The 14,401-nt window shown below is 42.7% G+C and overlaps 1 protein-coding gene across 7 annotated transcripts in view; it reads right to left on the bottom strand.

Annotated features, from left to right (window-relative positions):
* The window catches only part of adgrl3.1 (adhesion G protein-coupled receptor L3.1), a 200,821-nt gene that overhangs the window by 135,873 nt on the left and 50,547 nt on the right, over positions 1 to 14,401 (bottom strand). For all 7 annotated transcript variants that reach the window (XM_053677487.1, XM_053677481.1, XM_053677482.1 and 4 more), the window contains exon 3: positions 11,822 to 12,035. In XM_053677487.1, coding sequence (XP_053533462.1) covers positions 11,822 to 12,035 — 214 coding nt within the window. The remainder of the gene's footprint in view (positions 1 to 11,821; positions 12,036 to 14,401) is intronic.

Here is a 14,401-nt window from a genome sequence, read left to right as displayed (position 1 = left end):
CATCAGACGGTCCGTACAATATTTTTTTGTGTGATTGATTTTTTGTGTGATCGTTGCACCAAAAAAAAAAAAACGCTTGATTTTGAATCCGCAACGCGAGGAGTTTTTTGTTTTGTTTTGGTTTTTTTTGCGGGAAACTACTCGAATTGCCGGAATCGTAATCGCAGGTAATAGTTTCGCACGGTCTTTCGCAGTGATGTTTGCTGCTAAACGACACTTTTTAGCTGTACTAACGTGACTCGCGTCGGCACACGTGAATCGAAGACGGCTCCGGCTCAAGTCTGTGGAAAATCTGCGGTCATTTGGGCGCCGGCGAATATTGCGGAGTTTGCTTGATTTTGCGTTCGCTTCTACGATCGCAAGAATCACACAATCCAGGAGGGACCGGATAGATAGCCAGCCGCTAGAGCCGGGTTTTCAGAGTTGACGCCAAAGTATTTCTCCTACTATTCTGCAATCAGCTAACCACACTGCAACGTAAACAGATGCTGTGAATTATTTGTTTATTTATTTTAAATAAATACACGTTTCTGTTTAAACGCAATGTTCGGTTTGGTTTCAGAGTAGGCAATCATATGTAAAGTACATTATTAACCGTAATATTATATCGTTCTACACATGGTTGAAATATTTGCAGTATGTCAGAAACAACGTTACATTTTTTTCAACCAAGAATTGATCTCTTCAGTAAACATACATGGGGGGGGGGGGGGGGGGGGGGGGGGGCTGTTAGTTCAGGTTTGGGGTTTCTGAGTACTTCACAACATGCCCAGACTGCACTAATCATAACAAGTGTCACTCGTGAAAGCGCCCCTATTATGCTATATTAAAGTGCCTGATTTTGTTTCAGAGGTCTTATACGATAGGTTTACATGCGTCCAAGGTCAAAAAACACTTTCATTTTCTCATAATTTACATTCCAGCATCACTTCTTTTTCTCAGGGTCACAAACGACTCGCTCAAGGATCCGTTCACTCTGACCTCCTCCGTTCAGAGAGCCTACTCTGCTCTGATTGGTCTAGCCCTTACAGCGCATGTCAGAAAGGAAACGTAGGTTTTTACGTAGGTTAGTACAGGAAGTAGAGTCTGGAATCACTAACGACTCGTTTCGGCTGTTCAGAATCGGTTCATTCGTATGGGAGTCGATAAGTCCGTTTGTCGTGCGCTTTGATTTTCGGAACTTTGCAGATTTTTTACATTCACAAACAGCTACGTCTATAACACACTACGTGAAGGGGAATATTTGAAAAAACACAATAGGTGCGGTTTGAATCACCTCGAGATTTTCCTTTTTTTTTCTGTTATTTTTAGCCAGTCATGCAGGGTTGCTCAAGGACCCAACAATGGCAGCTTGGCGGTGTTGGGATTTGACCTTCCAATCAGCAGCCCAAATGCCTTGACCACTGATCTACCAGATACTATAATACGCTATAACACACCAGACACACTATATGGCCAAAGTATGTGTACACCTAACCATCACACCCATTTGTGGTTCTTCCTCAAACCAGTCGGAGGCATAACATTGTCTAGAATATCTTGTTTCCCTTCACTGGAACTAAGAGGCCCAAACCTGTTCTAATGCACAAAGTGATCTCCATGAAGACATTATTTGCTAAGGCTGGAGTGGAAGAACTCAAGTGGACTGCACTGAACCCTGACACCAAACCCCAGTGAACGCCTTTGGGATGAACGGGAACTGGAGCCTCCTTGGCCAACACCAACGCTCGGCCTCGCTAATGCTCTTGTAGCCGAACGAACGCAAATCCTCGCGGCCATGCTCTAAAATCTAATGGAAAGTCTTCCCAGAAGAGTAGAGCTTATTCGAAAAGCAATAGGGGACTAAATGGAACGGGCATCCAGTTTACTATAATAAACCGAAACCCACGATAATGGGTTATAATTGGATAGATACTTCCCAGTCAATCTATACTTGAAAATATTAACAATAACACTAAAGAAAACAGCACTGAAATCTGTTTGTTGATTGTAATTGCGCAAATATTGTGCTCGGGAGATTTTGCACAGTGGTACAGTCACCTCATGAAATCTATCAGGAAAAGCTAATTACAGTTGTTGTTGTTGTTGGGCGTTTTTGTTTGTTTTTTCTCTCTAGGAAACAGCATCCCTGTTCTCAAAGGTGCCACACTGCACCAAACTCTACACACATTTTACATTTACATTTATTCGTTTGGCACATGCCTTCCTATAAAGCGCTTTTCAAACCAGGCAGAATCCAAGAATCGAGCTGGTCGAGGACTTGACAGCTCTACAAGTGCTGCAGAACATTTTCCTTTATATTGGGAGAAAAATCTCAGACATAAGAGGAGAAAAATGGCATGAACTTTTGTCTCCTTGGGTGTGTGTGTATATATATATATATATATATATATATATATATATATATATATATATATATATGTGTGTGTGTGTGTGTGTGTGTGTGTTTTAGTTGATGGCAGGCCTATCACATCTACACCTACAGCAAATGTACTACGCTTTCTTACATATATCTCTCTATATCTGCTCGATATTCTTGCATTATTTCTCTAGAGGGAATTTCAGCTTGACTACTCATCATTCCACAGCACCAATACACTGATTTTTCATCTATTTAGCAGTTTAGTTTATTAAGTTTAAAAAAAAAACAAAAAAAAAAACTTTGAGCACTGAGAATCGCGCCTGCCAGCGTGCAATAACACTGTGTAAGCAATTGTTTCCTGTAGCTTGACTTGTTAAGGATCACGCTTCCTCTCCCAACATCAGGGGTTTGATTTCTACAAGCTGATGAAATTGCAAACGAGAGCCGTACAAGTCCGTTCTGTTCTTCTACAAATACCACGTACTGGCAAGCTAATAACGTGCTAGTAATCCCACGCTTTCAAATAGATCTTGCAAAAAAAAAAAAGTCATTAAATTTTTTTTTTTAATGGTGCATCCCGAGACAAAATCAACAAGAAATTAGTCGCAATGATCAATTCGGGGGAAAAAAAGCCATGTATGACAGATTGCTTGGCAGATGTGTGCGTATTCTTCTTGACATTTAAGCAATATCACACGAGCAATGTACCGGATATCAGCACGGCTGTGACTCGGCTGTATTCGTTAAGAGCTGATATTCGGTACAGCTTCACTCTTCAGTCTCGTGCCATTTTGCTTTTACACAACGGTTCTAGAAACAAGAAACGTACATGTCGACGGACATTTCAGACACAATATGGCGAAACATTTCAGTTTGTTTTCGTTCCGTCGATCAAATTCGTTCCCAAACAACCAGCCACAGCTGGATCGAGCTTTGCATGTTGCCATAAAACACAAAAAGTCTGACCAACAGACTGTACCTAGTGTCAGTAGGTTTCAGCGTAACGGACTATTGCTAGGATTGGAATCGTATGTAGCGAACACAGACAAGTGGAGTGATGCGAACACTCGCTCGTCCAATCAAATCAGTGGCCCAGAACGAACTGTATACGGTATAAATCAGTTGCAGTGCCGTGAAAAAGTATTTGATCCTGATGTTTTTGTGTGCATCTCATCTTAAATAGTTATAGATCTTCAAACGACATACAACATAAAGGCAACCTGAGTAAACACACAATACAGGTTTTATTTTTATTTTTTTATCGAAGCTAAAAAAAAAGTTATCCAACATTATCACCCATGTGAAAAAATGAATTGCTCCTTAAAAACTTAAAATCTGGTTGTCCGACCTTTAGCAGCAATAACTGCGACCGAAAGCTTCCGATAACCGGAGATCAGTCTTTCACAGCGCTGGGGTGGAATTCTGGCTCACTCTTCTTTGCAGAACTGCTTTAGTTCAGCCACGCTGGAGGGTTTCCGAGCATGACTTTGGCTAGGTCACTCCAAAACTTTAATTTAGCTTTTTATGAGCCATTCAGAGGTGGATTTACTTCTACACTTTGGATCGTTGTCTTGCTGCATAATCCATTTGCGCTTGCGTTTCAACTTGAAGACCGGATATTCTCCTTTAGGATTTTCTGCTATAGGACAGAATTAATGTTTCCCTCAATTATTGCAAGTTGCCCAGGTCCTGAAGCAGTAAAGCATCCCCACACCATCACACTCCCTCCACCATGCTTGACCGTCGATATGATGTTTTTTTTGTGGAATTCGGGGTTTGGTTTATGCCAGATGTAATAGGACCCCTGTCTTCCGAACAGTTCCACTTTCGACTCATCAATCCACAGAACATTCTTCCGGAAGCTTTGTGTTTTGGCAAAATTCGGACGAGCCTTAATGTTCTTCTGGGTTAGCAGTGGTTTTCACCTCGCCACTCTTCCATGTTTCAATCGCACAATTAAACTAGGTGGATAAATCTAAATATCCATCCATTTTCCATGCTTATCCGACACAGGGTTGTAGGGAGGCTGAAGCCTATCCCAGGGAACTCAGGGCACAAAGTAGGGGACACCCTGGATGGGGTGCCAACCCATCACAGGGCACAATCACACACACATTGGCTGTATCTCGATCAGCTCCCTAGCTCCATAGGTATCAGTGTACAGTGTACGTGAGTTCGGTCACTGGTAGGCACCTTGGCTTACTACACATTGGGACACTGATAACTCAATTTATGGGGACTTGACTACAGTACTCATATAATTTGCTAGCTTCGTAGGCTAGCTAGTGTTTTTTTTTTTTTTTTTAAATCATTAAACACTTAAAAGTCATTCGACTCAAACGAACTATATATATAAATAAATAAATCGCTAACGTGAGTAATCATTTGAGAGCTACAACAACAACGATAACAAGCTACTTACATTTCAAGCACCAAGTTGGTTGAGAGTTCGTCCGCCATTGTTTTCCAGCTGAAAGGCTTCAGCAAACATGACGTCATTTCCAGTAAGGGAACATAGTGAGCATCGATGCTCCCTGGGATTCTTTTGGGGGAGCGAATGTTCCAGTGCACTGGAAGGATTTCGCGATTGAGACAGCCCTTAAAATGAGTCCCCGCACAATGTCCTGACTACTGAACTAGAGACGCACCGATTCACACACTACGGACAATTTGGAAATGCAAATCAGCCTAGAACAGGGAGAAAACCAGGGTATCCAGAGGAAACCCTCAAAGCATGGGGAGGCCATGCAATTCTGTGCACACAGGTGGGATTCAAACCCCCGACCCTAGAGGTCCGAGGCAAACTAAATAAAAGAATAATCAGACACAGCGTGCAGTGTTCCAGCCAAATAGCGCCAGGGTCCCTGGTTCAACCCTGTGCTCGGGTTACTGTCCTCGTTTTGCATGATCTCACTGTGTCCACGTGGGTTTCCTCTACTTTCTTCAGTTTTCTTCCACCACCAAAAGCATGCTGGAAATATGATCGTCTTCTCTAAATAGCCGCTAGGTGTGAATGAGTGTGTAAATATGTAAATATGTGTGTGGACTGGTGTCCCATCCAGGGTGTATTCTTGCCCTGCACCAGCATTCCCGCGATCACCCATGATCCTGACCAGGATCCAGCGCTTATTGAAGAATGAACGGATGAAGAAAACACCTGGATTACTTTCTCAATCAGAATCAGGAAAAAAAAAGATCCCGTGAGTTATTACCTCTTTAAGAATGAAAAACAATAGTGGGTTGTTTTCGAGGGTGGGACTGGCAACCGATAACTATTCAGATGTGAGACATGACGGCTTCTTCTCACCTTCTGTTCAATAAGGACATTTGAGCCTGCTCTGCTGAGACTGATTATTTAAAACTCAAAACGCAAGCAACGGGAATTAAAAAAAAAGCCCCATGAAATGCGGAACTATCGTTAGCTGTGTGTTATATTCGGAGAGAACTCTGACAGGCTTGTCATTGTTTCATGGAAACAGTGGCAGTACATTTTACACTGCAACTAAAATGGACCTAATCCCACGTAACCCCCGCAACACGTTCTTAAGTGCTTTCTGACTGCTGAGATATATATATATATATATATATATATATATATATATATCATGGGGCAGCAGCACAATGTATAAACTCATGCAGAATGGGGAAAAAGTGTGATCCCTGTGACTTTAACCGTGTAATGGTTGTTGGTGCCAGATGGGCTGGGTCGAGTCTTTCAGAAACGACTGATCTCCTGGGATTTTCACAAACAACAGTCTCGAAGCGTTTACATCGGATTGGTGGGAAAAGTGAAGAAAAAACAACAACCATCCTGTGAGCAGAGGGTCTGCAGGCTGAAACACCTTGTTGAAGAGAGAGATCAGAGGAGAATGAGATTTGAGAATGAGAGAATGCATGATTTTATGCATTGTGCACCTGAAACATGACTGGCTGATTGGATCACTCCGTAAAGGAGCAGATACAGGACAAGAGCTTTCGGTTAACGGCCTTTCGGAGTATTTCAGAAACTACTGATCTCCAAGAGCTTTCGCACTCTAGAGTTTACACCGAATGGTGCGGGGGAGAAAAAAAAAAACATCCAGTGAGCAGACGTTTTGCAGGCAGGAACGCCTTGTTGATGAGATTATTCAGAGGCCAGAGTGGTTTGATCTGACAGGAAGGATACAGTAACTCGAATAAGCGCTCAAGAAATGGTAAATGGACTTATATAGTGCTTTTTTAGCCTTAGCGGTTCCAAAGCGCTTCACACTGGTTCTCATTCACCCACTCACACACCAGTGGTAGCAGAGCTGCCATGCAAGGCGCGGACTTGCCATCAAGAGCAACTTGGGGTTCAGTGTCTTGCCCGAGGACACTTCGGTATGTGGAGTCACGTGGGCAGAGAATCGAACCGCAGACCCTACGATTAGTGGACAACCCGCTCTACCACCTGAGCCCCAGCAGAAGGACCACATCAGGGTCCACTCCTGGTAGCCAAGAACAAGAATCCGAGGTGGGTCACAGGCTCCCCGAAACTAAAGCTTGGACAGCTAAAGATTGGAAAAATATCACCGTCTGATGAACATCGATTTCTTCTGCAGATGGTAGGGTCCGAATTTGGCATCGACAGCACGAACAGTGAGTGTCAACAGTGCGTCAACAGTGCAGGCTGGTGGTGGTAGTGAGACGGTGTGGGGAATGTATCCTTTGCACACACAGATCTTTTTAATATCAACAGTTTGATTAGCACAGCTTATCGAGTATTCCTGCTGATCGATTTCCAGCAACTTATAACGGCCACTTAGAGCATGAAGCAGAAGTCGGGTCCGTGGACGCGACGACGAGTTCGCTGTACATCAGCGGCCCCTTCAGTCAGGAGAATCCGGTAGCGTCTCTGGGATGTGATCGAACGGGAGGTTTACAATCCGAACGTGCAGCTCACAACACCTTGTGGAATCCACGCCATGAAGCCCCGAGTCTGTTCGGAAAGCGAAGACGGCTTCGTACCGCTTAATTCGGACTCTTTTAATCCTGTAGCGTTTCGGCTTTAGAAAAGCGTATCATAAATAAATATATTATTACCGTCGGGTGTTTTTCTTCCGGACATCGTAACGGACACGGTTCGTTTGAAAACGAATTCACTCGGATCGATGAAAATCTCTGCGTGTAAACACAGCCGGCGAGAATAGCCATCCTCCAAGTAATACAACTCATGAATCAGTTCTACGGGAATTTAATTATGACCTAGAAACCGATAATGAGGATAGATGCCTATATAAAGCCACACTTCGAAGCATGCGCTCTTTATTCCGATGCCTTTTGCGTGCGAGTCTGTTGATTCCCCATCAATGATCCGGCTTCATCCACGGCACGTCCCGATAAACCTTAGGTGAGGCCTCTCTCGATTGATCACTTTCTAATTACCTTTTCTTATTGATTATGGCATCAAAGCCACTAGCGGTGGCACACAATGACACACACACACACACACACACACATGAGCACACGTACGCTCGGCATCGAACAAATTAGCTCAGACTGGAGAAAAAAGACTCAAAGGTCAGACAAAATGAGAGAGAGAGAGACAGACAGAGAGAGAGAGCAATATGAGTTTGAGAGAGACAAGGGGAAGAGAGAGAGAGAGAGAGATGAGGTGGAGAATGATAAATGATTGCACTAGCAACCGCCGTTTCTATAAAAAGCAGCGAGGCAGAGACAGAAAGACGGAGAGACGTGAGGTGATAGAAAGAAGGAAGCCCTGTTTCCTCGCCTGCCTTTTCTCCTCGTCTGATCCCTCAAGCAAATCCCTCCGAGTGTGCGATTTCGGCAATATTAGTAACTACAATTCAAAGACACATTCACCTTCCACGCGCCTGACAGGCAGCTGGTGATTTATCTTGTAAGCTCGGCTCGGCGTGAGAATTTGCAATATTTTCAGCGACACCTGCCAAAATAGCATATGGAGCTCTGGGGTTTGTATCCATGCGATAAGCCTAACCTAACACAAAATACTGCCATTACAGCAATCATTTCTCAATTAATCTTTTGGCTTTAACCAAAGAACTTTTGTGGGAAAAATAGAGTTAAAAAAATTTTTTTTAAATAGCTCTTTTTGAAAAACACACTAGTTATTAGGAGTTTAATATGGGCTAAGATGAATATAAGATCTTATTTGCATTACAAATTAAATCAAGGTTCGGATTATCCATATATGGGATTGGGCGAGTGCCCTGGGGCACCAAACGATTCGAGGGATAGTTCACCCTAAAATGAAACTTCTGCCATCAGTTACTCCCCCTCATGTCGTTGCATACCCATAAGACTTCCGTTCATCTTCGGAACACAAACGAAGACATTTCGAATGAAACCCTGGAGATTTCGGTCTCTCCGTTTAACCAAAACTTTCAAGCTCCGAAAAGTTCACCGCAAAAGCCATCCATGTGACCCCAGTGGTTTAATCCCAATTCTATGAAGCGATACGAACGCCACAAACACTCGTTCTCGCATCAGCCTGGTTTATTTTTTCTCTTCGAATTGAAATAAGACCAAAAAAAAAAAAAAGGACGGAAAACGTTACGAAGCACCGACACTGGAGACTCCTTCCAGAAATGTTACATAAACATCTCCTTACAGAAAAGATAATAACGGAGTTTGTTCGATGATCCATTTGTTACTATCCTTAGATTATGTGGAGCGTCCATTATACAAGTCCCTGGGACCTTCACGCCGTCTGTCCTTTCCCCTTCAGTGAACTGGCTTTTCCTGCAGGCGTATCGCCATGGAAATGGGTCAAAAGGCTTAAATGCTACGGCTAAACCGTAGATGTTGGAACTTTTTTGGTCAGAGAGCATGAAAATTAGGAGCCGTCCTACTGTATTTATAGTCATAATAGTTTCTTATCTGGAGTTTCCACAGAGAATTGGACAATTGGACCAAATCGCACTATTTGGCGCCCTTGATTTGCGAGTTCAGACCGGTTCCTGGCTCGTTCCGCTCGACCCGAAACCCAAACATCATCTTCGTAAAAATGGCACGTAGAGATTACGGCTTTACTCGCAACCATCGCTAGACCGTACAGGAAGAACAAGTGCTCTGGATTCCCGCAGGACCTTCACACATTCTCCGAACCCCCATTTATTAATCCGGACGCCGTCTGAAATGGAAGCGTGGCGATCAAATCACACGTACTTATTATATTAAGTTTAAAAAAAAAAAAAAAAAAGAGTGTGAATAATCTAATCTGGGAAACTGATTTGTGTGTCCAAAGGAGGGGGGTGTGTATTAGTGTGAGAGCATGTTCGAAAAACCATGGAGTGTGTGAATGTGTTACAAAACTGAGAGTCAACCTGTGTGTGTGTGTGTGTGTGTGTGTGTGTGTGTGTGTGTGTGGTGCTCGCTAACTACCTCCGTGGTGCTACTAAGCTTAGCCACAGATCCGTGCTAATTGGAGCTCACAGTCTAGTCTACCCTGGGGCAATGTCTCTCTCCGTGTGTGTGTGTGTGTGTGTGTGTGTGTGTGTGTGTGTGTGTGTGGCAACCAGCCATAGACACAGGTGGTACTGTACTTCATCCAACAAGAGGATTGAGTCATGGTGTTGTGTCATTTATATGCACACAGTTACAAACGAATACACACACTGATCCTAAACTTAACCTTACTATTTAACTCTTCAGGGGAAACTATGACGATTTAGAGCGGGATTACCGAACACAATGCTAATGCTAATGCTAATCCTAATATTTATTATTAACTATAAATAATGACCAGGTCTAAGTCATCAGTACAGTATCTAGATCTTAAAGAAACCGGTTTTTAAATGGACAGTAATGCTATATCGCATATATATATATATATATATATGTGTATATATATAGATCTGTCATGATAATTACGTTATCGACTTTATATGGTACGATACATGGATGTGATCGTTTTTGCTGACCCGTTGTGCTTACACGCGTGTTTGTTTACATAAGAACGAACGTCGCCGACGTCTTAGCCGTCCGCCCCGCTCCGGTCCTCTCGTCTGCTCTCGCGCGGTCGAATTCGAATTCCGTCGGATTTCAGATAGAAACGCACATCCGAATGCAAAAAACTGCGTGCGTTCGAATTTAAGACGTGTAGCAAGCGCTAGCACCGATTTGAATCCAAACGTACTGTTGAAAAACGCTCACGCCAGGGATTAACGACGCGCCGGCAAGGTTTTTTTTTTTTTGAAGAACAATCTAGAAAGAACAGTTCTAGCGTTTCGTATAATCCGGTCGCGGTCCGTAACGTCGGGGATCGAACGAACGCACACGGGTAAACTGTAGCGCTTTACTGGCGGGGTAATTAACTCACCCGAACGCATCCTGTACACATTAATCAGACATATACACAACATACACACGATATCACGACTGCACAGAATGACCCGGACGCACACGTGAGCTTGAGTTTCATCTAGGCGCCCGGTAGAACGATAAGTCACGTCGGGGATACGCTCTTTCCGTAACGACGCACTAAAACACGCACGGCGAATGACTAAAGCGTAAAGAATTCACAATACTGGATTCCAATAGTGTCTCGTCGTAACGTTATTATTTCAGGAGATCGGGTTTTCGCCTGTTTTTGTTCGTGCGTGTTTAAATGAATATATAAAATGTCAGTCAAGACGCCGTCGACTCACGTTCCTTACTGTCGTAGTCCGAGTAAAATGGACTAAAACGAATAAACACGACGTGACGAAATATTGACTAGATTTAAAGGTTTCGTAAGAGAGATGAAACTCCAATGTCTAGGTATGCTTACGAATTCAAAGTTCATCGCTCTTTGAAAGCGTGTACTTGCATTATTATGCCATTACGTCATCGGTATTATCATCGGTGCCATACATAAAATGGTCTTAAAATGACAATATCGTTTAGCGCTATTATTTCTGGGACAATTTGACCAAAGTAGTTATCGTGACAGGACCGGTGTGATCGAGAAGACGACTCTAACGGCATTAATGATCGGACATTCGTCGGTAATTCGAGTTTTTCCTCCATCATCATTGAATCTGATGCACGCCCACTGCAGCACTTATATAGGATTCGTAGCGTGTTCACTGACCCACTTTCTAGATCTCAACACACACTCGGAGGCTGGCTGGCTGTGTGCATGTGGAAATTAAACAAGGGTAGATGAGCGGCGTTTTCTCTCGCCTGTCGCTCGTCACTTGATCGACTGGATTCTCAGACAAACTTGCGAACTCTTAGGTCTGGACGGCATTTAACAAATCTATTCAAATGCGTTCTAGGTGGAACAGCTCCAAGGTTCCTACAACACATGTGTCTGGACCGGGGGAGGAAACTGGAGTACCCGGAGGAAACCGGGGAGAACGTGAAAACGCCATGCACACAGGGAGGTGGGAATCGGACCCCCGAGCCTGGACGTAAATCACTAAGCCGATAATTGTGTTTACATGTGTGTGTGTGTGTGTGTGTGTGTGTGTTTACCTAAAGCCCATGATCTTATAAGCATCAGGAAGGTAACAGCGCGTGTTCTCCATCTGGGCGGGGTCGGAGTCGCAAATCTTGTCATCTGTGCGTCCGTAGTTGGCGCTTTCGATCATGATGACATCAGTGCCCGGGCAACGCAGCTCGATGGGGTAACCCTCACACGAGAGCTCACGGCGAACCACGGCCATGGGCACAGGCGCGCGACTCAACACTATGAGCACATAAACATAAACACACACAGAAAGGAATTAGTACTTTCGACGTGTATGTTTCACCGCGTTTCTCGTTTGAATCCTGTTCTGTTCGACCCGTTTGGACTGGAAGTGATACAAAACGTAAGAGTGATATGACTACGTTTCTTCTGAATGACTTTTCCACGATGAAACTTATCACGAACGACGATCCGCGAGCCTTCCGAGCCCATAAACCTGTCTCCGGTTCTCCGGTTGTTCTTCCTTGGACCTCTTTCGGTATGTACACCCCGAAGACCTGCTGGTTTTCAGATGCTCTGACCCGGTCGTCTAACCATCACAATTTGGCGACAGGGACACGTGTGTGTACTTAATGTGATATCTGATATTACTGCTAGGCAAATGTAGAATTTAATTTAAAATACTCTTTATTTCATCACCATTATATAATCTATCTATATATATATATATGTATAGAGAGAGAGAGAGTCAGATTATAGATTATATTCAGTTCCGTTGGAGCTTTAAGGGAAAAATAAAAGCAAAGATGAGTGTATGGAGTGGTAAATAAAGAAAAGAGATCATGTGACACCGCATTTCCATCCATACTGTTTTTATTGTATATATTACGTAATGGTGATGAAATAAAAAGAGTATTTTTAATTCAATTCTACGTTTCTACAGCTACCATATCAGAATAGATGACGGTGGACTATGGGACATTACGTACACTATTTTAAGTCAAATCTAGCACCCGTAAGACTCTACTGTAAGCTGTTCTACAGACAAGATTTCCAACTCGAACCTTTTAAGAAGCAAGGGACCCATACATATACAGGAAGAAAAAAAAAACAACCACTTCAAGAACATCATTCTCAAATAAGGCTTCATTTACGAAACTTTTCAATCTTTTTAAATAATTCGCCTCCACTCAATTTTGAAACATAACGTCAGACGTTAAGTGGGAAAATATGTGACTGTGGATGGTGTTTTCATTTGATGAAAAAAACCAACGCGAAATTGTGGCAACATCTCTCCAACACCGCTTCAATGAAACGCATTTTCCTTACACGTTCTCCACTCTGATGACAAGTCAGACAGCCACTCTGGATAATTAGCGATCATAATATTTCATAAAGAGAGCCTGTTTTTATTTTGCCAACGTATTCCTTTCGCGTGTGGTGTGCTCGCTCGTACAAACACCTCCAGACCGCTCCAACGTTATAGTGTTTATACGTTTATTGATTTCCATTACTCCATTAAGTGTTGCTCCTCCCAATCCAACATTACTGACGCCGATGGACGGAGAATACAAATCGAGGAACGAATGGTCAGACTAAAACAAAACACTGATGACGTCACCGATACCGATAACAGGCGGGCGGTACCGACCTGCCGATAAACGATTAATCGACCGATAGTTTTAAAAAGCGATACTGAATGAAAACATAACACTTAATGTTAAAACACTGCTGAGCTTTATTACAGAGACAAACAGTACTGACGGTACCGTGCAAATGTACTGTACTTTTTAAACGAAATAAATATATAAATATACATTTATATGAACTATTAATAAATATTAAAGAAAATAAAAGATATACATCCAAACAGAAGCAAAAAGTAACACTGCAAATAACAAAGAGAAGGAGAGACATCCGAAATGAATCAAAAGACACTTCAAATAACACAAGAAAATTAGTCAGTGATGGTTTTTATTTCGCCTCTAGAGGCCGCTCTCGTACCGTATAATAATTATATATATATATATATATATATATATATATATATATATATATATATATATATATATATAAATTATTGGTGCAAATTGATCGGTTTTGACGATTAATCGGCACCCATAACCGAACGCTGGAACTATCAGTTATCGGCAAAAAATCCACACCGATATTTTTTCCCATTTGACCTCTAGATGAAAGACGGCCAGACTGATTCGAACTGACAGAAAGGCTACGGCAACTGAAAAAAACCCACTCTTTACAACAGTGGTGAGCAAAAAAGCATCTCAGAATCTCAGCACAACGCATAAATTCCCGAGGCGGATGAGCTACGACGGCAGAAGAGCACATATTCTTCAGTAATAATGATCAGCTGAGGAAAATGCTTTTGTTTTTGATGAACCATAAAACAGTTATGATATGCCGAAAGGTGCTAAAGTTTAGAGATTTTTTTTTTTTCTTTGGTCAAACATTTATTAGCTTTCACTGAGGCTGAATGGACTCGACAGCCCACTTTGCTTCAGGGTCAAATATTTTTTGCTAAGTGAAAGCGCCAGAGAGACAGTAAAATAACCTGACAGTGGATTCACTCTCTGTGAAGACGAATGTGTGAGGCTTTGCAAAACCGTGCAACGGAGCATCTTTAA

The sequence above is a fragment of the Ictalurus punctatus genome, chromosome 29, assembly GCF_001660625.3.
Source record: "Ictalurus punctatus breed USDA103 chromosome 29, Coco_2.0, whole genome shotgun sequence".
Classification (NCBI taxonomy): domain Eukaryota; kingdom Metazoa; phylum Chordata; class Actinopteri; order Siluriformes; family Ictaluridae; genus Ictalurus; species Ictalurus punctatus.
The sequence above is the reverse complement of the archived record's forward strand: the minus strand, read 5'-3'. Positions and strand labels throughout refer to the sequence as shown.